Source organism: Daphnia magna, linkage group LG7, assembly GCF_020631705.1.
Source record: "Daphnia magna isolate NIES linkage group LG7, ASM2063170v1.1, whole genome shotgun sequence".
In the NCBI taxonomy this organism is placed as follows: domain Eukaryota; kingdom Metazoa; phylum Arthropoda; class Branchiopoda; order Diplostraca; family Daphniidae; genus Daphnia; species Daphnia magna.
In genome coordinates this window covers 1,295,267-1,318,388 of record NC_059188.1, presented here as the reverse complement: position 1 = coordinate 1,318,388, position 23,122 = coordinate 1,295,267, and the positions used below count along the sequence as shown (strand labels likewise).

The 23,122-nt window shown below is 40.2% G+C and overlaps 8 protein-coding genes and 2 long non-coding RNA genes across 15 annotated transcripts; 6 read left to right on the top strand and 4 right to left on the bottom strand.

Annotated features, from left to right (window-relative positions):
* Positions 1 to 570: 570 nt before the first annotated feature.
* Positions 571 to 1,485, bottom strand: LOC116926161. Its single transcript, XM_032932972.2, has 3 exons — positions 1,280 to 1,485; positions 1,078 to 1,212; positions 571 to 1,016 (listed from the first exon to the last, which is right to left on the bottom strand). The coding sequence occupies exons 2-3, from the start codon at positions 1,161 to 1,163 to the stop codon at positions 719 to 721; spliced, it is 384 nt and encodes a 127-aa protein (XP_032788863.2). The 5' UTR covers positions 1,164 to 1,212; positions 1,280 to 1,485; the 3' UTR covers positions 571 to 718.
* Positions 1,486 to 1,727: 242 nt separating this feature from the next.
* Positions 1,728 to 3,159, top strand: LOC116926160. Its single transcript, XM_032932971.2, has 4 exons — positions 1,728 to 1,917; positions 1,996 to 2,496; positions 2,562 to 2,750; positions 2,818 to 3,159. Exons 1-4 carry the CDS (start codon positions 1,857 to 1,859, stop codon positions 3,045 to 3,047), a joined length of 981 nt encoding a protein of 326 aa, XP_032788862.2. The 5' UTR covers positions 1,728 to 1,856; the 3' UTR covers positions 3,048 to 3,159.
* A 159-nt stretch (positions 3,160 to 3,318) lies between these two features.
* Positions 3,319 to 4,471, top strand: LOC116934429 (C-type lectin BfL-2). The gene is made up of 5 exons (XM_032941968.2): positions 3,319 to 3,462; positions 3,523 to 3,675; positions 3,742 to 3,812; positions 3,876 to 3,993; positions 4,074 to 4,471. Exons 1-5 carry the CDS (start codon positions 3,405 to 3,407, stop codon positions 4,322 to 4,324), a joined length of 651 nt encoding a protein of 216 aa, XP_032797859.2. The 5' UTR covers positions 3,319 to 3,404; the 3' UTR covers positions 4,325 to 4,471.
* Positions 4,472 to 4,492: 21 nt separating this feature from the next.
* On the bottom strand, positions 4,493 to 12,828 carry LOC116926158 (nose resistant to fluoxetine protein 6). 6 transcript variants are annotated; one of them, XM_045176301.1, is made up of 18 exons: positions 12,698 to 12,828; positions 12,306 to 12,460; positions 9,880 to 10,103; positions 9,521 to 9,794; positions 8,931 to 9,173; positions 8,762 to 8,813; positions 8,533 to 8,695; positions 7,746 to 7,874; positions 7,238 to 7,558; positions 6,654 to 7,179; positions 6,290 to 6,584; positions 6,073 to 6,236; positions 5,839 to 6,007; positions 5,579 to 5,772; positions 5,379 to 5,514; positions 5,121 to 5,316; positions 4,800 to 5,060; positions 4,493 to 4,715 (listed from the first exon to the last, which is right to left on the bottom strand). In XM_045176301.1, the coding sequence occupies exons 9-18, from the start codon at positions 7,326 to 7,328 to the stop codon at positions 4,627 to 4,629; spliced, it is 2,121 nt and encodes a 706-aa protein (XP_045032236.1). In that variant the 5' UTR covers positions 7,329 to 7,558; positions 7,746 to 7,874; positions 8,533 to 8,695; positions 8,762 to 8,813; positions 8,931 to 9,173; positions 9,521 to 9,794; positions 9,880 to 10,103; positions 12,306 to 12,460; positions 12,698 to 12,828; the 3' UTR covers positions 4,493 to 4,626. The 6 variants fall into 6 exon arrangements, with proteins under 6 accessions (XP_045032236.1, XP_045032234.1, XP_045032233.1 ...); XM_045176299.1 differs by lacking the exon at positions 8,931 to 9,173 and having other exon boundaries at positions 9,521 to 9,649; positions 9,718 to 9,794; XM_045176298.1 differs by lacking the exon at positions 8,931 to 9,173.
* On the top strand, positions 12,472 to 13,844 carry LOC116926156. Its single transcript, XM_032932969.2, has 5 exons — positions 12,472 to 12,660; positions 12,717 to 12,859; positions 12,933 to 13,293; positions 13,358 to 13,476; positions 13,548 to 13,844. Exons 1-5 carry the CDS (start codon positions 12,603 to 12,605, stop codon positions 13,749 to 13,751), a joined length of 885 nt encoding a protein of 294 aa, XP_032788860.1. The 5' UTR covers positions 12,472 to 12,602; the 3' UTR covers positions 13,752 to 13,844.
* LOC116926157 lies at positions 12,916 to 14,022 on the bottom strand. Its single transcript, XR_004395879.2, has 3 exons — positions 13,804 to 14,022; positions 13,527 to 13,737; positions 12,916 to 13,394 (listed from the first exon to the last, which is right to left on the bottom strand). It is a non-coding gene; the product is annotated as an uncharacterized LOC116926157 (long non-coding RNA).
* A 38-nt stretch (positions 14,023 to 14,060) lies between these two features.
* On the top strand, positions 14,061 to 17,210 carry LOC116926152 (RAD50-interacting protein 1). The gene is given in 13 exon segments (XM_045176303.1): positions 14,061 to 14,297; positions 14,359 to 14,600; positions 14,669 to 14,842; positions 14,901 to 15,050; positions 15,115 to 15,587; positions 15,646 to 15,689; positions 15,691 to 16,005; positions 16,076 to 16,208; positions 16,269 to 16,389; positions 16,450 to 16,505; positions 16,570 to 16,679; positions 16,738 to 16,871; positions 16,935 to 17,210. Coding segments are annotated over 13 exon segments (2,304 nt in total). The 5' UTR covers positions 14,061 to 14,156; the 3' UTR covers positions 17,146 to 17,210.
* A 130-nt stretch (positions 17,211 to 17,340) lies between these two features.
* LOC116926154 (hydroxylysine kinase) lies at positions 17,341 to 19,240 on the top strand. Its single transcript, XM_032932967.2, is given in 8 exon segments — positions 17,341 to 17,785; positions 17,851 to 17,983; positions 18,046 to 18,144; positions 18,212 to 18,360; positions 18,430 to 18,643; positions 18,714 to 18,931; positions 18,998 to 19,012; positions 19,014 to 19,240. Coding segments are annotated over 8 exon segments (1,161 nt in total). The 5' UTR covers positions 17,341 to 17,626; the 3' UTR covers positions 19,188 to 19,240.
* Positions 19,241 to 19,946: 706 nt separating this feature from the next.
* LOC116926155 lies at positions 19,947 to 20,549 on the bottom strand. The gene is made up of 3 exons (XR_004395875.2): positions 20,423 to 20,549; positions 20,230 to 20,364; positions 19,947 to 20,085 (listed from the first exon to the last, which is right to left on the bottom strand). It is a non-coding gene; the product is annotated as an uncharacterized LOC116926155 (long non-coding RNA).
* LOC116926153 (glutamate receptor ionotropic, delta-2) lies at positions 20,018 to 22,132 on the top strand. Its single transcript, XM_032932966.2, has 9 exons — positions 20,018 to 20,160; positions 20,243 to 20,337; positions 20,439 to 20,529; positions 20,661 to 20,819; positions 20,897 to 21,035; positions 21,130 to 21,347; positions 21,408 to 21,533; positions 21,597 to 21,745; positions 21,816 to 22,132. The coding sequence occupies exons 1-9, from the start codon at positions 20,050 to 20,052 to the stop codon at positions 22,060 to 22,062; spliced, it is 1,335 nt and encodes a 444-aa protein (XP_032788857.2). The 5' UTR covers positions 20,018 to 20,049; the 3' UTR covers positions 22,063 to 22,132.
* The last annotated feature ends 990 nt before the right edge of the window (positions 22,133 to 23,122 follow it).

The window sequence follows — 23,122 nt, the reverse complement described above, 5'->3', positions numbered from 1 at the left end:
TCCCCACTGCAGAAAGATTGCAAGGACAACGATTTCCTGAGAAATCCATGAAAGGAGTCGGGGTGAGAAAAATTTAAAGGTCAAAATCATACGGAAATGATCAACGTCACCTAAAATCTAATAAGAACATGACCCCATTTAAGTTTGAAAAGATAAACAAGTTGTCCGCGATGAACTCAAAAATAGACCGTCCATCGATTCTTTGTTTAAGTTCCATTACAGGAATTGTAGGTAGACGAAGGGTGGGGCATGGACACCTGCGCACAGCAGAGAATACGATTCATTCGGCTACAGCCATTAACAGAATCTGCTATTTCATGATACTAGTCGCCTTTACTATGCGAAAAAGGTCAACAAACGCGGAAATAGGTGATCCTATAGGTCAAGAAGGAAATACCTGTAATTATAGTGTAGACGGCTGCGAACATTTCCCTCAGGTGTTTGGGGGGACGCAAACAAGGTCGAAAGGGAAAGCATAAAAGGTAAAACAAGGATCACTGACCTAGGGCACGTCGCTTGATGGGCGTATTTTACTTCTAATCTTACCAGTAAAGTATCGATATACCGTTGTCGAGTAAAATTTGGAACTACATTTTTATTTCACGTTAAGAAAAATATACAGAGTTTAGCATTTGTCAATAAATAATTAAGTTAAATGATGTTTGTGGACGGTATTGTTGATTGGGGCTTTCGAAAATAAATTCAATTGATGCTATGCTTAGTCCCGTCTGGGACCTTTTGGTCCTCGTGAACAAATAGAAACGGTGAAAGGCAGTGGCGTGCACTTCATAATGAAAATAGTTTTCGTCGTGAATGGCAGAAATGTGGTTGATTGCACCGTCGACGTCGTCCTTTCGATTTGTACAACATTGAAGAATGCCCTGATGGCATCAGTTAAGCCTGGACTACTTTGGCCGTCAATACCTTCGCCCTTATGTGCTGGATCAGACCAGGACGCTTCCAATCTCATTTTTGAATTCGCTTCCAGATTATCCGGCATGACTGTCGGTTCCACTCTGTAAACGAATAAGAGACATAATCAACATTCAAAATTAGGTTGAACAAAATTATTCGTACTTTAACGTGACTGTTGGCTGCAATTGTACGAGAGCGTCAGCTTCACCCATCTCGTCATCAAAAGTGAGGACTTCAGGTTGTTCCATTTGGAAAATGCGCCCATTGTCGTCTTGGCCTCTTGGTTGAAGTCGGCATCTAATAAACATTGAGAATTTATACTTCATTGATTACATTGATTATATAGTCACACAAAAATAATTACGGTCCAGTGACGTTGACAAGCCTGGCACAGACAACAGAAGGGAGCCATTGCGTTGTTACTCGAGGTCTCGGTCAACGTAGAAGTTTGCGTCGTGTAACTAAACAGCGGAAAATTCATTCTTAGAGCTGATAATAAATTCACACCCTGAGTTTGATCGACAGGGACGGCCAGGCTTTCTCCAGCTAACACTAAAAAACAGGTTAACGTCAAAGCTAGTAGACTGGTCATCCTTGTGATTCCTCGACGAACACAAAATCAGAGAATTCAGGTGGACGGTTGTGAGGTCGGCGAGAGAATGACATGGACGTCCAGGTGAAACAGGAATTTTAATACCTGTGATTGAATTGGTAAGTTTGAACTCATTTGACCTTATTCTTTAAAACGAAATACCTGTGTAATACGTATAGGAAGCGAATGCTATTGGTGCTCAGGTGTTGACCTCTTCCAACCTTTGCACCTCAATCAGAGGTCAGGCATGTTTTAAAACAATTTAATGCCAATGAACGCGGAAATCGCAGACCCTGTCGTCCTATAAAAAGCGAGACGCAAATGTCTTAAATCACATCAGTCGCAGAAAATGCAGAGCTTCAATATCTTGTTCTCCATCTTCGTCGCTTTTTGCCTCGTCTTCGCTTCTGGTAAACCACTTTTTTTTCCCTTACATTTATGCATAGATTAAACTGTCAACTAAACATGTAAATACGCTGTGCTTTTAGGCAAAGCCCACCATGAAGAAGGGCATTTCGAATCTGCCGTAGACCAACCGGACGAGTCTCAACCGATGGCCACGGTAGAAAACACTGAAGGTAACGTCGAGTTGAACGAAGCTGACAAAAAGATATTGCTACCCATGTTGGCTATGAAGCCATTGGTAGTCGCTTCTGGCTTGCTGGCCGGTAGCATGTTACCTAATAAAAAGAGACCTACTCCAAGACCTGGGACACCGACGGAAAACAACGTGGTGGTAGCAATCGGCAACAGCGATAACGTCAAAAAAAGCGAAGACGAGTCCAGGAAATTGTTGCTACCTCTTCTGGCTATGAAGCCTCTATTCATCGCTAGTATGTTGGCTGGTAATAAGTTCCCTGCACCGGGAATTGGCATCACCATCACTAAACACGAATCGGCTACTAATCCACCGGTTGGCAGTACGACAACGCCACAACCGACGCCGACGCTTCCACCGATCCCAACTCCAACACCTCCAGGTGCTAACAGTAAGTCCCGTTGTGTTTTGGTTGATGTTGTTGCTGAAATTCATGGTTTTGGAATCGATTTTCAGCTTGTCCTTCTCTGAACGGTTTCCCGTGTTATCGACTTCCGTCCGGATGCGTGTGTATGATCAGTAACCAAAAACCTTGGATTGATGCTCTCAGTTATTGCGCAGCCAACGGTCGTAAACTGGTCAGCATCCAGTCGCAAGCCAAGAAACTGGAACTTGAAACTTATTTGCCTTCTCTGATAGGCGCAGGTATATGCATCCGTTACATATTCATTCATCTTTTGTTTAACTTACCGATTGAAATTCAAATTTGAAGGAGCCGACGACATCTTTGAATTCGTCGGATTCTGGACGTCCGGTATTTACGCGTTGACTGCGTACACTTGGGCGAGCATCCCGCAATATTTTACCTTCACCGATTGGCGTTCCGGAGAACCAGATAATACGAATCTTCCTCGTGCCACTTGCGTTCGTGCAGTGCCAACGGAAGGTTACCAATGGGATGACATCGACTGCGGCCAATTTCTACCTTTCCTTTGCGAATAAATTGGGAGTCCATCATTCGGCATGAAATTACCTTTTTCACACCTACATTTCTAATTTATTCTTTGATAGTGCAATTTCATCTTTTTACCACTAAATACATTCTTGAATGCCAACAAAAGCTATTCGATTCTTATTTTCAACTGTTAACTTAGGACTGTCTGACCGGAGGTTCTTGATCTCAACGGTTTCTGGTACAAGGGTCTTTAACCTCTCTTGACCTACCTTTGAGAGTTCGTTGTTAAAACCAGTTCCTAAAGGGCAAGTGGCTTTGTTTTAAAGACGGAAATCGATAAGACAAGACTGCTGGTATAAATAGGGAAGCGAAAGAGTCTTGGGATTCATTCGTTTCTTGACATCATGGAACACAGCATGGCTTTTCTCTTGGCCGGTTTTTGCTTTCTCGCCTTGGTTTCTGGTAAGATTAATTGAAATATAGTATTACGATAAACTGAACTTGACATGTTTTGGCACGCAGGTAACGAAGGAACTGCTAATCGATTTTTGTCCGGAATTGAAATTTCAATTATCAAACCGGAATCGACGACTACTTCTCCCCGGCCGACCATTCCGACAACTCAAACTTCACTTCCCCCAACTCCGCCAACTCAGAGGCCATCAAATCCTAACGGTATCTACGTTCATAATATCTAAAAAGATCCTTATTAAAAAAAATTATTATTATTTATCGATTTAGAATGTTCCAATCTCCAAGGTTTCCCTTGCTACAAGTTGCCGACAGGTTGCGTTTGCCCTATCAATAGACAGGTATGTAAATTAAACTCTTCTCTTTAATGAACTACAAAGAATTTACTCTTTAAAATTCTAAAGACACCCTGGATAGATGCCCATAATTTTTGCAAAACTAACGGCCGGTTACTCATAAGCTTCAAATCAGCCGCCAAACAGACCGAGTTTGGAACTTATTTACCTTCCATAATAGGGAAAGGTAAATTACCTTCTTGATTGAAACTACTAACATTGAAATTCCTTTGAATGTTAACATTAATGGCTTTTTCCTTTACACAGATAATCTGTTCACTAAAATTGGATTTTGGACGTCGGGGTTTTTCTGCTTAGAGACGTCAGCTCTTTGCTCAACGAAGAACACCTGGACATGGGCGGCTTCACGCGAGAACTTTAGCCATGTCAACTGGCTGGCAGGTGAGCCGAACATGAGCAGTACGCCAAAAGGTGCGTGCGTCCGTGCAGTCCCCACCGCCAATTACCGGTGGGATGATATTGACTGCGGCCAATTCCTCCCGTTCATCTGCGAATGAAGCTATATAGGCAGAATAAGATTATTTAAACACTTATTTCTAATCAAACGATAAAGTTTGTTCCTCTACTCGTAATTTTCGTTGCAAAACATCTTACATGTCACACACGTTCGTTTGTGAATTAAACAGTTGAAGCGTGAGAGTTTATTAGAAATTAAGCATCAAGAATTGCGCTAATATAAGTGAAACTGTATTAACTGCCTGATATTTCAGCAGGTATAGTCATTTAAAGTTGAGAAATTTGATAAGGTTTCACAATGAAAGACACGGGGTCCAAAACATGCATGGGAAAAGTAACTAGCCTACAGCTCACCATCGGTAGATTTGTCATAATTCAGTTCTATTCTGGGAATTGCTTGCTCGATTTCAATGTCACCAACCAGAGCTTTTTCTTCGTGAAAAAAGAAAATGAAAAATAGAAATAAGAATATTAATTTTTAATTACATTTCCTCATTTTGATAGAGGTATATATACTTGCGCGATTGGGCCTGATGAGGAGTTTCTCCAGGTTCAAAAGAGGGACCTCCACCGTTAGGCAGATGGCAAAAGCCATGAAAAATACCATCAACAGGACTCCAAAATAATGTTCAGCGTGAGTGAATTTGGTGTAATAGTAAGGCTTCCTAATGTAGCTGTGATAGACCGTCAGGTAAGTGAAATGAACCAAATAAACGACGTAGGTAAGACGAGCCAGTGGAATAAAGACCTTCCACGATAGAAACCGGTTCACGAAACCTTACGGAATAAAATACATTTAAAGAAATATGTTTTAAATACTAAAAGTTCAATGCGTACCTCCGTAACCGTGGATGCAAGCAAAGACGATCCACGCGACGGAAGAGGCCCAAGCAAAACGATGCAGCGCTCCATACGAAACGCGAGCTACGTCGTTCATGTCGGGCACCTCATATTCGTTTAAATATGGAACCATGCCATAAAGAACAGCCAAACCAACTAAAGATGCAATAAACCAGCCGCTAATGACGACGCCCTGTACAATGAAAGAGGCAGCAGTTAATCGACAAATGCTTTTAGAAAAACTGTGGCGTATACCTTGTTCAGTTTAATTTTCCTATTTTTAGTTTTATGAAGCAGCCAGCCAAGCATGATCCCTAAGATGTATGGCGGAAATCGGGTCCATATTTGAACGTAATAACCGTAGTAATAATATGGATTATTGGTGTCGGTTCTAAAGAATATAATTCTTGGCTATTGATAAGTGGAAATTTCAATGTGGCATTTTGAAATCATACGGTCTAGTGAAAAAGCCCATGGCCGGTAGATTCCACACGATGAAAATGGCAATAGTCCCGCTTAAAAGTGCCACTATATTGAAAATAGCCCAACTCAGTCCGATTCTTCTCCATCGCCATAGAGGATAGATAAACAAAGGGCTCAATAGGAACATTTGCATGTCGCAAGCCAAGTACCACGTTTCACCCATGCACTGCAAACAGAAACAAGGGATTAGAGAAACATTACGAGTTAATCGTTGTGCGCAATTTAAACAAACCTCTAGGGGATAAGTGAGGACATAATTATTGACATAAAGAAGATTGTTCCACCAATTCCAGCGACAAGCCAAGCTCAAGTACCGGACATTTTGCCAGTTGGGTCCCGAACCGAGGTAGGCTAACAAAGTGGCAATGAATCCCAAAATGATTGCATACACAGGCGTCAACCTATACAGATAACAATTATCAATTAGTCACAAATAGCATAAAAAAACGTCCTTTTAAAATTTTACCTGAGGAAACGATGAAGATAAAAGAAGCCAATGTTGAAACGTCCATTGTTGCGATCCAGCTCGCGCATCAAGGAATAAGTTACAAGCAGTCCGCTCATCAGAAAAAAGGTATCCACAGCGATAGTGGCGTTCAAAACACCATGCAATTGCCATTCAAGCGCATCCTAAACAACAAATAGATACAATTTAAGTCTGAGATCACATCTTCCTGTTCTACCTTCAAAAACGTCAGAGGATTGTACATTGGATTGACGATAGCTTGATAGTACGTGTGGTACAGAACAATCCAAGTTGTGGACAACACTCGCATCCCGTTCAAACAAGCCAGATTATCAACAGCATTTGATTTGGTAGACAATAGCTTCTTGCCATTCGTTAGCATTGAAAAACAGCGTAACGCTTGCAATGACAGAGTGACTTTCTTCGGCTGGACTGATCGATTTAGGTAAGTTAGCCATACATCGTGAGCGGTAGCCGCAAGAACGATACATCCAAGAAGACTGAGCGTGGTGCTTTGGTTGTTGAATGCAAAGAAATCAAACAATTAGATTAGAAGAAAAATGGTCTGAAAAAGAACGTACATCACAGCAATGTCGGGACCATTGAAATCGGGTGTGGCAATTGTCTTCTCTTTCGTGTAGCAATACTTGTCATCGCTGACAGCTACCATGGAAGTGTAATATGAATTGCCTTCATAAGTTATGTTATCTATGGCTCTGCTTCCAATCAGCTGAGCGATAGACCAACGGAAATCTTCTGCAGTGCACGAAGAAGGAATGCAGTAATCAACAGCAGCCAAATATCGTGAGTTGCGGTCAGTGTCCCGCACTTTCGGCTCTTTCAGTTTCGGTCCGTCGTAGAGCCATTCCAGCACTTGCAAGATGCCCACCCAATTGGTACGTTTCGATTCGTTGTCCACGGTTTCTTCTTCTTCTATTTCCCATGGCATCACGATGGCTGAATCGAAGAATACCGTGCAATACTGGCCCTGGAACGAAGTGTCTGTCCAATACGCTTGCACAGAGATACATTCGTCGAAGAGACCTTGGCCGTGAAAATTGCCACTGTAATGTAGGGCTTCTGGTAGTTTTCCCGTTGATTCGTACACTGAATAACAAGAAGATCTATTAGATAATTAAATTTAAAGGTAAAAGTAAAGACTTACTTTGCTTAGCCCAATCGACTCGAAGGAGGTACGCTTCGTGGTAAGCTACACTGTCATTATGACATTGCTCACTGATGTTGGTGGCCACCATTGTAGGGAAGTTCGATTCTTTACTGATTTTACGTCTCTGCTGTGCCAAATATGCAATGACCGCGTTGCTAGCAATTGATTTGCCATCACCATCAGGTGAATTTGAGACTACATTTGTCCGATCCCAATTTCCAATGTCCGTTTCAAATGCATCTGGGTCGGTTAAATCAGGTTGATCAACCTGCTTTTCTTTGTTTGTTAGAGAAACAGATTGCCTGTTTCCAAACAGAACTAAAAGGTAAAGCAAAATGATGGTCCCTTTCATGCTGGAAAACAGCTAAAGTCTAGCGTAAATGGTTACAACGTTCAGCTGGACAGAGTTCAAGCTCAACTGCTCACCATGTGGTGATCGTTGTTCATATATGCTTCATTTACAGTAATAAAGGTACCTGATAAGCAGTTTTTTGTTTTAACTCACCGGAGATTTGAGGCTTTGACGCAACGTTATTGACGTGTAGATTACATCACTGGCAAAAGCAAGTACATCGGAAAGACGGAAGTTCCGTGTGCATTCGTAATAAAGGGATGGATGGGCAAAGCAAATCACCTGTACGAAATAATTGTTTAGTTGCAGTTGCGATAGAGTTGCATTTTTAAATGCCCTTTCATCACCACGATCTCTTGTAATCTTGACAAGTCCAACAATAGTCACGCTTTTTCACCGTGGAAACCTCACCTTTCATCTGCCCTTTTGAAATTTTGACTACCCCACTGATTAAATTCGAGCACGACATGGCACTTAAGCTCTCATTATGACGAGTTGTTTATTTAATCAAATTTTACGATAGCAAAAAGGAAATGTGTGACCCTGCGGTGCAAAGCTTGAAAAGAGGGCTAACAATACGCGCAGAAAGAAGTTAAGAATCTCGAATCATTTATTTTAGATGGCTAACATAACGATGAATATAACGCAACAAAGATGCGGAGGAATACGTTTATCGATTGCGGTTGCTTTGATGGATAATAGCTTTACTGAAAGACTTTGGTAAATCTGCTATAGAACATGAGCGTAGCAAAGGAAATATTGAATGCAACGAAAAATCCACAACAAACGAATTGAAAAGATACGTAGGCTAACTTGCGTTACTGGAACATCGGGCGTTTCTTATTCTTATCGTTAAGAGCCATCGTTAATAATTACTATAACGAAATCAATTGGAAATCCCCCATGCTTATTTGAGCATATTCTCAACGAGGTAACTCACTGAAATCCAACCTACAACGATCAGACAAGTCTTCGAATCATGCCCGGCCATCTCCATCCCCTCTAACGTTCAGCCGCAGTTTGTTGAGTGTACACATAAACGTCACCTTTAATCGTGACATCTTTTACGCCGTTTGGCGACTGACATCTTCCTGCTATGCAATCTATCATTGGACAAAGAGAGAAAAATATCATTGTCATTTAGAAATTCAAAGATTGGGGCATGTTACCTGCAACGAGATTGAAACGCCAATCAAAAAACATCTCATGGATGTGTAAATCCTAATTGACAAATAGACAAAAGCAATTCATTTAGCACAATTAGGCTACGTAGATAATTTTGTTAACTAGCTGTTGCTATGCAAATGGATTGCTCGTTATAGTTATTGTGATGCTTACTCCATCTGACGGCAAACACGTCATCTCACTCAAATGTAAACAAACGTTACGTACTATACTGTTACGTTATCTTTCCATTAAGCAATTTGAAATCTGATTGACAGTAAGCATGTAGTTAACTGATAACGAAATTTGAAATAAAGGACGTCGGCAGATTCGTATCAATGTTTAGGGAATGGTGGGCATCCGTAGAGAAGGACGGCAAAGCAATAGAACCCCTTTACATCCTCTATGGTTGGCAACCTTTTGCAAAAAAAGCATACAGGAATGGCAAACGGTAATTCTCAGAAACACAAATGTTACACATAAAGATTTCTTTAAATGTTTAAACAATTTACGACTACATTACACTAGTCAGATGCTCTCTTAATGCAGTATGCCAGGTAATTGTTGGAATACTTGTTACTTCAGCTACATGTAAAACATGAGATGACAGAACTTAGTCACACTTGTTTCTTTTCGGTATAACTGTAGGGATATTTCGATAATTCCTAATAACAAAGTTTAGAACTATTGTTTTACAATACAAAACAACGTAGATTTACTGCTAAACAAGCCAAACGGAGCAAACGAAGAGAAAATCAATATACTTGACAAGCAAAGCGTCCGTCGACCGTGTTGGAGCATCAGTAGCCTACAGTTACAGAGGAAGTGCCTTACACGAATGTAAATTATGATGTTGGCTGCCGCCTTATATACACGCCGACACGCTCCCCATCCTGGGCTTTCCAGGAATTAAAGTTTAGAGTAGAAGGAAAATAATTTTGAAGGTCAAGTTAAAGGATACATTTTTTATTTCCACGTGAGCTCGAGGATATGGCCATTCCCCCTCTTTTGGTCAATCTCTTGAAATGAACAAATGACCTAGAATAGATTAATAACCTTGGGCAATTGAATAATGAAGAACCAAAACACCGTTTTACATTTTCCATCTCAGTAGCTCACTCACCTGCACGACATGCACTAGAATAGATTTGTCTCTTTTCATCCCGTCGTGTCACTTAACTTTCGCACATGGATTTAGTGTTCCTTCACAAGCTGGATATGTTTCACAATTTGTGCAATCACCAATCACACTTAAAAAAGCACTGCACCCGCACTGGGTTTAGCCTCTGCACTGGTTTTGTTTAGTTGCACATGTCAAACCGTATTTTGTTGGGTAGTTGGATAAGTCTAGATAGAAAAGAAAACGTAGATTAAGTTAAGTATAAGTAAGTCTAAATTTAAGTTAAGACTATAAGGCTACTTTAAGTAAGGCGTAAAGCGTAATCCACCTCACTCGTAACTTTTGCACAACACTGCGTCGGCCATTATCCTTCACTGATTTATGCATTAATTACCGTAGTCGTTGCTCACCAAACCATTTTTCTACAAAGCTTTCTATGTTTCGACCTCTTCACGATATCTTTTTTTTCAAATACCCTGTCAATCCTAACAAACCCCCGACTACGAACTAACGAATCATAATAACCGACTTTTTGTTTGCAGGAATTGTATCAAATGTGATTGTAATTTGTGTATCTAATGCCTGCTAGAATTAAGCTGAAACTTGTTGTTGTACAACTATTCAAAAAAAAATTTTTTTAAATTCTCATTTCTGATCAGGAGGGCAATCTCTGTGGGCCGAAGAGGACGCTGGACATCGAGGATCGCCGCTGGAGCTACTAGATCGTCGTCGCCATGGATACTGAGGTATATGTTTTTAACGTTTAAGTGTCTAACCATGTTTTTTTTTTATGTATCTAGGAGGGCCCCACCACCCACCGAAGAGGGCGCTGGACATCGAGGATCGCCGTTGGAGCTACTAGAACGTCGTCGCCATGGATATTGAGGTATATGTTTTTAACGTTTAAGTGTCTAACCATGTTTTTTTTTATGTATCTAGGAGGGCCCCACCACCCACCGAAGAGGGCGCTGGACATCGAGGATCGCCGCTGGAGCAACTAGATCGTCGTCGCCATGGATATTGAGGTATATGTTTTTAACGTTTAAGTGTCTAACCATGTTTTTTTTTTATGTATCTAGGAGGGCCCCACCACCCACCGAAGAGGGCGCTGGACATCGAGGATCGCCGTTGGAGCTACTAGAACGTCGCCATGGATATTGAGGTATATGTTTTTAACGTTTAAGTGTCTAACCATGTTTTTTTTTATGTATCTAGGAGGGCCCCACCACCCACCGAAGAGGGCGCTGGACATCGAGGATCGCCGTTGGAGCTACTAGAACGTCGCCATGGATATACAGGTATATGTTTTTAACGTTTAAGTGTCTAACCATGTTTTTTTTAATGTATCTAGGAGGGCCCCACCACCCACCGAAGAGGGCGCTGGACATCGAGGATCGCCGTTGGAGCTACTAGAACGTCGCCATGGATATTGAGGTATATGTTTTTAACGTTTAAGTGTCTAACCATGTTTTTTTTTATGTATCTAGGAGGGCCCCACCACCCACCGAAGAGGGCGCTGGACATCGAGGATCGTCGCTGGAGCAACTAGATCGTCGTCGCCATGGATACTGAGGTATATGTTTTTAACGTTTAAGTGTCTAACCATATTTTTTTTATGTATTTAGGAGGGCCCCACGACCCACCGAAGAGGGCGCTGGACATCGAGGATCACCGCTGGAGCTACTAGATCGTCGCCATGGAAACTGAGGTATATGTTTTTAACGTTTAAGTGTCTAACCATGTTTTTTTTTATGTATCTAGGAGGGCCCCACCACACCGAAGAGGATGCTGGACACCGAGGATCGCCGCCGGACACTGAGGATCGCCGCCCAGCCCCGAGATTCACGCCCATCCGGACTCCAAAAAAAAAGAAGATGGTACGGTTGAGTATTGCCAAATCGGCATTCCCTTACTTCATTTCATATTGTGATTTGTGTGATTTACAAATGTGTCCTTTCTTTCCTTTTTCCCTACCGCTATTTTCCCTTCAATCACTATTGCGTATAGTTTCACTTTGCACTAAGCACGCAAATTCACTACACTTTCACCCCATGGTTCGTTCACTTTTTGCGCTAGCTTTTACTCACCGGGTAGGGATGCTTGTATTTAGTTAATCGGTATCACGCTTAGCATTTGGTTGGTGGAGATTAACATTAACTAACACTAATTACGTTCAAAGCAAACACTTTTACAAAATAAATTATTTTGTAAAATAAAAATATTTTTTTTGTCTACTATGTTCTTATTGAATATGGGACTAATGTCTCAAACGATATACAAATAAACATTCCATTGCTTATAATCGGGTTGAGCATCCTTATTCGTGAACCTGATTTCAACCCGACGGGGCATGGGAGTATGGGACCCATTAAATACTGTTTATAACCCGATCGACCCAACCGAAAATCAAAATGACTTTATTGACTTACCTCATTAGCGAAAATCGATCCTTCTGAAACGGGTTGGAAGCTGGACCGACGCGTCCCAATCCGTTTTCCGCGATTCCGCAAACCGTAATCCGCATGTCCGCATGAATTCTCTTTGATCTAGTCCATCGAGAACTGTCTTCATGTTCCTACGGCCCCTATTCCATTTCAAAAGTTTAGCATTAAAAATACTACATTTTTTTCGTTGGAGTTCGCAAAACTAGTTTTGTTTTTAAGTGTCCTGTAAATGAAAAACCCATCTATTAAATTACACTGTAATTGACTTGAACGTTACAAGACATGGCTACAATCAAGGTTTCAACAGAAGCACTAGAGATAGCTCAAGAAAAACTTAAAGGTGTTTTTTAATCATTGAAATTTGTTACAATAGTTACCTTGCAACTTAAATATTAGTTTTCAGAGCGCGGGCGTCAAAACAGGAATGGAAAGCATTTGAAATTGTTGATGCCAACAAAGATGAGATGGTAAATTTTGAGTCGATTCACAGGTTTGAAGCAAGGCTGCATGCTGTAATGGAAACCAAAGTACGACTACCAGTAAGTTAAATTATTTTAATGGTATTTATAGAATTATTATCATAATGCACATCTAATCATGTCCAATTTTCAGTGTGTAGTCTGCCAAGCCAGTGATGGTGCAGTGTTTTGCAGTATTACATACACAAGCATGTTAACTGCAAAAGAAAAACTTTCTCATTCTAGAATGAAACCCACATTTTACTTTGTGGTTTTTCCAAATGAGACCATTTTATACAGCACAAAAAAAATGATTCCTGAAGTTATCTCCAACATATTGATCCAAGTTTATGGTGGGACCCAGTTAAAACAGCTACCCCTTGAAGGTAAAGACTTCAGGTCATTACGGCAACTGCATTTGAACAAATTGCATAAGGGAAAGCTGTGCAGAAGACCTGTTCAAGATAAACATCCCATCGACTCCGATATCGAAATGAGTGGAGATTCCTCGTCAGGTGATTTACTGATTGAGCAAGTAAATTGTTGAGTACCTAGAAAACTGTGATGGTTTAATTACAGATGAAAAAGAAGTTCAAATTAAAGATGAAGATAAGCCCTGGAAGAAAAATAAGAATAAATATTATAGCCAGCATTTTTATCCTGATGAAGATCCGGTCATAACCAAATTCACCGTTTCGGTAAATCTTTTCTTACTTTGTAACATACATTTATAAATTTATAAACATACTTTTTTCTCTATGTGTGGAAGTCGTCATCCAAGTTTACTGGTACAGGTGCGATCTCAAAACTTCATTGTGATCTCAAAGTCACCTTCCGATCGGAAAATCTCATCAAGTTTTTTAATGATTCCATGGACAGTGGAATTCTATCTTACCCACTAAACCCTTTCTTGGAAAACGTCGTTAAGTTAGGCCGCACATCAGTTACGATAAAGGATACTGAAGAAAATTAGGTTTCATGTGTTTTAACATCTGTTTATAAAGTTCAATTACTTTGTAAATTACCTGGATTCCCGTTCCTTAAATAAATCTTTTTCAAAATTAAATGTTTTTTTGTTTTTTTTGTGTGTAAATATTCTGTGGAATTTCTTTAAAATTTTGTGGAAAGTGGGGATTAAGAAGATGAGAACTTGACAAGTCGAGATTTGGAAATTGGAATTTGAACCATGGTGTACAAGGGTACCCCTTTTACACCATGATATGATGTTAATTGTTAACTCGAAATTTGTGGACCTTTGCTCTCTTTTACGCACCCCTTAATTCAAGCTCGCAATGTCGCAATTTTGATGACATGTAAACAAAGCAGACGACCTGAACTACATTGTAAATAGTGAATAAGTTGTCATACATTTAATGAAATGTCTGAGGAGAACCCGGATTTGCAGAGAAAAATTGTCAAGGCCTTGAATGAAGAAATAGGCACAGATCTAAAGCAGCTCCACAAACTCAAAGAACTTTATGATGAAACCAAAGCTGTTCAAGACAACCTGAGAGAAAAGGTTAGTTGGTTTGCTAGTATCTCCCGTTACTTTGTGCGTTGACTCTTCGCGAATTTTTCAGCTATCACTGGTAAGCACAGAAGCCCCAACAAAGGTACAAAATACCCTAAAGGAGGTTGAAGAGCTATCTCAGAAATTGGTGACTCTTGAAGATCAATATTCAAATTTGAAAATTGAAGCCAAATCACATTTAACAAGTGTAGACACATTTCTAAGCAATTTTGACAGTCAGTTACAGGAAATTGAAAGGCTTGAATTGGAATTTGCTTACTTAAAATGTGTCAAGACTGTTGAAGAGCTAAGGTACTTGAAATTGTCATTCTTAAGTAGTAACAGAATAAGTATTATAATCTCCCATTGAATTGTTTTAGTGAGAAATTACAGCACAGCCTACAGTCTAATCAAGATATGGAAGCTGTTGAGCTCTACAATAAGCTGGTTCAACATAACTGCATGTTAGAACAATCCCAATGTGACAATCTCAAAAAGTTTGCTAATGATACAGTTATTTTCTGGTTCGAATTGCTCAAGGAAAAACTGAGAAAGTATGGTCATTTAAATTTCTAAATTTACATGCCACCACTCAAATTTCCTATTTTTAAGGGAAATGCAAGAAACTCTTAAACTTATACAATGGCCTTTGATTTCCACAAATCAAGAAGTTTTGAAAACAATGCCTCCACCTGATGTGATGAGCAAGTTCCAGTTATATTTTCAATGCCTCGAAAAAATTAAAATCCCCCAAAACAGTAAGTTTTCTTTTATGTTTTTTCAAGCGAAACGTTTTTTAAAAAGTATTCAAACTCACCTTCTGTAGGTTGGAAGACGCATCAAATTTCGGAGACCATGTGATTTTGTCGAGGTTTACTTCAAATAGCCTAGCCCTCCAGGAATTGATATATCCTCTCCTGAAAAGATTTTTGTATCATTTTGGTGGCAATCGACCCACAAATCGCCGCGACAAGCCCGAGTGGTACATGCGTCAGATTCTCCAGTGGATAGGAGACCACGCCGAATTCATTGAAACAAATGTCCAACCTTTATACGAACCTCACAATGCACTTACAGACTTCTCACGGGGACTCGTCCAACTTGCTGTCGAAAAACTTGTAAAGGACACTCCAGTCATTCTTGAGGAGGATACCATTTTGGCACACACTATTGGTGAGGTGTTAAGCTTCGAAAGTGAACTGCGGACCTCTTTTTCCTATCCATCTTCACAACCATCAGCGTTACTGGTCCTCACTCAGCCACAGTTTTTTGCCCGATGGATTACCTTGGAGAGAGCGTGTAAGTTTTACTTGTTTTCGAGTACCTTAAACCTGTAGTCATGTCATTCCGTTTACAGTTGCAGTCGAAAAAATGGACATCCTTTTGATTTCGGATACAGCCTTGGACTTGCGTCTCTGTTGATGATAGTTTGGAAGCAGAGGACGATGTTCGATTAACCGAGTGTGGTGAAGGGTTTCTTCAAATGTTGTTGGCCATTACAGACCGTTACAAGATCTTACCCCAACCTGGTCACAAGTTACAGTTCTTGGATTTACAGCTTGAGTTACTGGATGAATTCCGTATCCGGTTATTACAGTTAGCCGGTCAATCTAAATTCCATGAACTGTTCGCCAATCGATCGTCACCCAACATCAGCCCTTTTCTTAATACGCTAACCGCGGTTATCAATGTTTTAGATGACTGGGCAGACTTACCGGTAAAATTCGCAGTTTCTGACGTATGTAGTGGATTGTTAACTGTTGAAATTTTTGTCTTGTGGTGTTTAGTTTTTTGTTCAGTTGCATAGCTACAAAGTTCAGATGGAAAACGTTGAACGTTTAGCTGCAGAGGCCATCAGCAACGATGAGTCCTCACTTCCTTGGCTTCGCACACAAGCACAAACCACTAAAGAAGAAGAAGGTGAATTCGTTAAACTAACCTTCGTTTTATAATACATGACGCTTTGCTGATTGCGATTAGGCTCCGTGTTTGACAGCATAATTGAGCTTCTGAAAAGAATGCAGGAGGACTTACTTCGACGTTTAGTGGAGGCTGTGATGCTTGAAGTGAAGGCAAAGTCACAACCTTACAGGCTTGATAAGTAAGCAGTGATTTTTTTCTGATTTTTTCTTGTTTTTAAAATATTTGATTTGCTGGATAGGTGGGGATCTCTTCCCAGTCCCGATGAATTCATTCAGCTCAGCCTCTCACCCACAGGTGTTAACCTTACGAGATAAATTTGATGAATCTGGTTAGACAAAATTGTTTCTTTAAAATACAGGATCAGCTATGCTCCAGGCTATAGCCATTGGCTTGTTGTGGCTTAAGGATTCCTTGGCGTCTACAATGTTCGTCGAAGCGTGGCAGAAATTAGCTGCTCAAGTTAACGAAGTATTAGTCATGTCAAGCTTTTGCTCAGAATAAGTAACTTACGGTTTGAACGTTGTAGTTTCTGCTGGAAGAGCTAATCTTGCAGAGGCAGTTCAACGACGGAGGGGCTGCCCAGCTGAGCTTTGATGTTCAACAGAATTTGATACCGCTCTTTGGCCAGTATACAACAAAACCGGAGAATTACTTTAAGGAGTAGGTATCTTGTTGATTATCTGGCGCGTGTGATTTACCTAATAATTTTCAATTGGTAAATAGACTCAAAGATGCATGTACATTATTGCGCCTTCCACGGCCCATCACCCTACTGCTACTAGAAACCCTCGCTATAGCCGTCCAGGATAGCGATAATACTCTCGTCAGATCGAATCGGGCAATATTTAACGGCAAGCAAGCATTAAAAGAACAAGGAATTAAAAAGTTGTCCGTTGAAGATGCTCTAAGTGTTCTTCGTCGAAGAATTTTATGAGGGGAGGTGTTTATGCTTGAGAGATGGTCAATACAAGTCTGAGTGTTTCGGTGGTTAGTAAACGATGTGGGTGTGGCAAATAGCTATTTTCCATTAAATCCCCTAGGGGATTTAATTGGCAGCATGCCGAGTGTGAGCAAATTCATGCGTTGGTGTATAGTGGCAGCATTCATTTTGTGTAAATCGAGGAGTGCGCACGTATTCTAGCTCAGCAACATTGAAATTGCAGTTCACGTGATCGACATACTTCCGCTGGGAGAGAACAAACACCTTATCGGTGTTGGCTTCAGATAAATATTAAGTGGACTTCCCTTTGAAGGTCGAAGTCGTGGACGGATATCACTGTTCAAGCATTTTTAGTTTTCGTCGTTTGTTATCGTAGTCTACCACTTCTGACTGTTACTCCATTTTATGAGGCATTTCATTTTGTTTCCAAGTTTTGCTGTAAACAAATTCTAAAACATTTGCCGAGAGTTTCGCAATGGATAAAGAGGGTGAAATTCTACTGAAACCCGGTCAACAGATTAAGCCATACGTTCCAAATGAGGTTGTTCATCAGCTGGCCCACAATTTGTACAATCTCGAAGTGGTTACCATCAAAGAATTGAACAGCTATGACGATAAAAATTTCCACATTACGGTAACTTCATTATGTACATATTTATCGACTTTGTTTTGATTTCAAATTGTTGTCTGCTATTATAGGTTAAAGATAACAGCCACTTGCCTGATGTCAATGATGCATGTCCGTTCGGCTATGTCATGAAAGTACTGAATTCTCTTGATTCCCGAGCGCACAATCTCATCGATGCACAGAACGAAATGATGCTTTACTTGGGTGTATTCTTTTTTCTGAAAAAAACTATAAAATTATTCCTTCAATAATTTTTTTTTTCTTAGGTAACAAAGGACTGCCATGTCCGAAGCCCGTGAAAAATGTTCACGGGAAAAGCATGTCGCTGGAAAACCTGAAAATTCAGATAAGCGAACCGTTAGATGGTTAGAAACTCACAAGTGGAATCTAATTACCTGTGAAGAAATTCTTTTTTGCGTCTTATTACATTAGTTGCTGCTGCCAAGGATCACCCCACTGGCCAGTATATTGTGCGGCTGTTGTCCTTCGTCCCTGGGAAAATTCTGCATAGTGTTCCATACACGAAAGAACTGTTCTTTCAAGTTGGAGAATTGGTCGCCAAAACAGATCTCGCCTTGGCGGTAGGAACGCTGCATTTTGATGATCGCACATGTAAGGCATAAAGTTGAGTTGTCCTTTTCTTCCTGCAGGGATTTAAACATGATGGAATCAAAGGGGTTGACCGTATTTGGAATTTAAACGCAGTTCCAAAACTTACCGACTTTGTTTATGCGATCGAAGACGAGCAGAAACGTTCGCTGTCAGTTGCAGTTATTGATAATTTCAAATCCAACGTTCTGCCTCTTTTGGAACCTCTTGAAAGGGGTCCAATTCACGGGGACTTCAATGAACAGAACATTTTAGGTTTGTTACATAAACATTCGTAAATGTGATATGTTACGGGCTTAGTGATTTGAAACTGTGTATCCAATAGTGACGGAAGAGGAAGGCCAGCCAGGAAAATTTTATTTATCCGGAATCCTGGATTTTGGAGATGTTCACATCAACTTCTACCTTTTTGAACTAGCCATTGCTATTTGTTACATGATGATCGAATGTCAATCCATGAACATATTGGATGCACCTGGTCACGTCTTGGCCGGTTACAATCGATTTCGGCTCATTCCTGAAAACGAATTCACCTTGTTAAAGGTATTTAAAGAAAAGAAAAGTTAAATAGGAACAACAGACATCATCCAATGGTTCTTTGGTTTACAGGACTGTATTGCAGCCAAGATTAAGTCAATCCCTTGTTTTGGGTGCTTATTCTTATTCACAAAACCCGGATCCCTATCTGTTAACTACGTCTCAAAGAGGTTGGCAATGCCTCAAGATGCTTTGGGATTGTCCAAAAGATGAGTTAAACAAACGCTGGCGAGACATCATGAATAGTTATGTAAACTGCTGATTAACCTTAGCTATCCTGTGTTCTTTTCGAACAAATAAATAAGTAAATAGAAACTAATACAAACAATCATTGGAAACAGTGTGACCCTGCACATTGTTTAAAAAAAACACGCAAAATATTGGAAGAGTTTTACATGAGGAAACGATTACGTGCATGTTCTCTCCCTTTCATCACAATTTAAGTATATTTGGATTACAGTTACACGAGGAACTAATCCCCAGTATAGCACGTAGAACGTGATAATAGCAGTAATACTCAATTAGTAGTCACGTAAACTTTGACAAAGCTTCGTGAGTTCCGCATTCTCCGTTCAGATCACGCTCTTTACCAAACAAGCGACAGATATGTCAGGGAAGCATTACCTAACACGGCATGAATTGACAATGCGACTAAGGCACGATTACCTTATTACCACGTTTACCTTATTACAATCTGTGACTTCCTGCATGTTTTCTTCTTTCCTGAGTGTGTCTACAGGGAAACCTCGGAACTTTGAAACTAACTCACGCTACGATTAAATAAGTAAAAGTCAATACGGTTCGTGAAAAATGTAAGCATCATTAATATAAATAGAACAATGCAATAGGTAAGTACTGTGTAACCTACTACACTCTAAGAATAGCATTGGTCATTGACCCGGAATTGCGTAATAGTTCCCGTAACGAGAGTGGATGTTACTATCGGCTTCCTTTCCTCATGAACACATGCGTCTCTATAAATACGTTAGCCTCTTTGTGTCTGTAATCAGTATTTACTAGCCGGCAAGCATTCAATCGTAGAAGAAGCCCATAGTTAAGCTGATTGTTGCTGTTTCAGGCACGTTAATTGAATAAAATCAAGATAACTGTTAACGTACTTCAAGATGAAAGGATGGAGGTTGACGCTGGCTGTTATGTACCTGCTAACACAAATTGTGATTGTGGTAGTCGAATGTCACACCGTCAACAAGCATCTCCAAATTGCTACATTTTACGTTCGTAGAAAAACAGTCACTATTTTCTAATTATTACAATTACTAACGCAATTTTTATTGTTTACTTACTTGCTTTATTCAGAATCCGCTTGGTCGTATTGAGAACATATCAACCAACAGCAAAGGCTTAATGGAAAAAGAACTGCTGGAAACGTTGTCCAAAAAAATGAATTTCACGTAGGCGATTACGTATCGTTGTCTTCGCTGAAAATCAAATACTTTAACACTTTCCCGCACGCAATTTTATGATAAACATACGTACTGTTTAATCCCAGCAGGTATGACATTACAGTGTCAACTGATGTCTTACAGTTTGGATTTTCTGGTAATGAAAGTTGGTCTGGTGTCCTCGGCAAACTCGCCAGAAAGGTGAGTATCAAAAAAGGACTAGAGGATTAGGAACAGACAAAAGATTAGAAAAAGGACGCCACTAAATACTAAAGGATTAGTCTCGCAAATTTAGAGATGCTATAATAGACGTTTTGCTAATTAATCGATAGGAAGCTGACATGACGATTTCATTCGGACCTGTTAGTTACCCGAGATTTTTGTCTTTCGACGCGACTGTCGGGATTTTTCGAGATCACGTAGTCATCATGATTCCTCATCCTGAATCGGGGATCGACACTAGTGGACTTGTTTCCATTTTTTCTCCATTCGTACATACCATTTCAATTTAAACATATGTCTACACTTTCCCTCTTCACAATAACATAATTTTAATTTAAAAACCTAGACGTGGATACTGATTGCAATTTCTTTGGTGATTGTGGCAATGGCGCTTTGGTTCGTGAATCATTTTCAGCACGACAGAGACGATCAAATCAACGGAGGGTTATTGATTCTTTACATCCTTGGTGTCACACTTTCACAAGGTAAGCTCTTCACTATAAAACAAATTCCGTTTAAGGCTCATTTAAATTACTTGCCCCATTTGCTGTTCGATGTCTTTGTTATGTTATTTTGCAGGAGGATGTTTGCCGCAAAAATCAGCTGTGTTTCGAATGGTCTTGGGTGCCTGGCTCCTAGCACTGATTGTGCTAACGTACGCTTACACTGGAACACTTATATCTAGACTGACAGCACCTAAACATCGATTTGTCATTAATTCTCTTGAAGACGCTGCAGCCAATAAAAAGATTATGCCATTCGTCGTGAAGGAATCCAGCGTTCAAGAAGAGTTTATGGTAAACACGTTAGCTTCATTTAACAAAGACAATCAATAATCTAAACGTAATGCTTTCCAGTTGTCACCGACCCCTGCTTTCCAGGAAATAGCTAACCGCTGGCAAGATCATCCAGAACTTTTGCTCCGTGATTCGAACGGGATCGTCGATCTTGTAGCGAAACAAAAGAATCGCATCTTTATTGGGGTATGATTAAACAAACGAAACGAGTTTTGTTTTAGTTTACTACGATTTCTATGCTTTGAAAAGAGCGATATGAATGCGGGATGGAACATTGAAAGTGACCGTAAAAGAGGTGGCAAATGTCGCGCAATTTTACTACCCGACAAGCTGGTGACTCGGAACAACGGACTTTTTCTTCAGAAGCACAGTTCGCTAACAGCGGCCTTTAACGACGAGTATTTTAACAATTCGAATAACAAGGAATTTTCAAAGGGATATTTTTAATGTCCGTGCGTACATTCATAGAAATTTACGTCTCCTACAAGCCGGAATTGCTCGTCAAATAGAAGTGCGACACTCGCCATCTTTACCAGCGTGTTCAGTCTCTTCGCTATCGACCCACTCAGCTGCTCCGACTCCACTAAGATACGATCAACTCAATGCGGCTTTCTACATTTTGGCTGGTGGATGTTGTCTATCGCTAATCGTATTTCTACTAGAAATGTTATGCTATTATTGGAAGCGATTTCAATCAAGACCCATTATCGTCTAACTAACCTTTACAGCACAGTTCAACAATGTAAACATATTGAAGTTTAACAAATTGTAGTACATTTTTACCTTATGAAGTCTCGGACACGTACGAATGGGATAGTAATAGCTTACATTAATACATCTGCCATCTATCAGCGGCCGAGCACAACACAGCGGTAGGCACTCAGTTCAGTTGCAGCTCCGCAGAACTATCGAAACAGACATGGAATTAAAAATATAAAGAAGAGCCGATGCGATAAAGGGGGGAGGGGGATCTGTTTGCACTCGATCTGCATCACATGCTCAGACTTGTGGTACAGTACGAAAGACGGAATGTAAAAAACTACGGCACATCCGTACGCGACTGAGATTCTAACTGCAATGGAGCAAAATTGGAAAACTGAAAACGACAAGGTTCGAGTCTCAACGAGATAAGGATGGGGTAGAAAAATACGTACCAGAAGAAAGGAAAAGGATTACTACCTTTCTTTCCGAATTTTGCGTTCCACTACTCTGAAAATCCGCAGGTGCGTGGATACAGGTATAGAAATGGGGGGGGGGGCGATCTTTTTTAGGAAATGTCGGAACGTAGAAAACCGCAAACAATCGAATGGAAATGTTACACAAATAGAACATCGCACACTATTTAATTTAAATAAATTCACTTTGACAGACAGCTGATATAATAATGGAACATTAAAAACAAAACATCACTGGAAGACCCGATTTTGCATCGTCTTTTTGAGACTAGGACTGCCACATCAACGGACTTTTCCGGATACACCTTAGATGGGAAACTATATTTGTTAATGATTTACCAATTATTAACTAGGCGAAATAAACGTCAATTTTGCAAAAAAAAAACACAGTGCAGTCTTGGGTGTTTCATTTTTACCACGAACGGTTGCTCTAGACGCAGTTAGAACGTAAAAAAAAATGTAAAAAAGAATCCAATCGTCTTGCGATGACGTGTTTAGTGAGGAAAACGACGAAGAACTGCCAATCCCACGTCTTTCGAGAAATTGTAAAAGGTTTTTTTTAGGAGTCACCTGTCAAATAAGGTGGCATCTTGGGTCCCA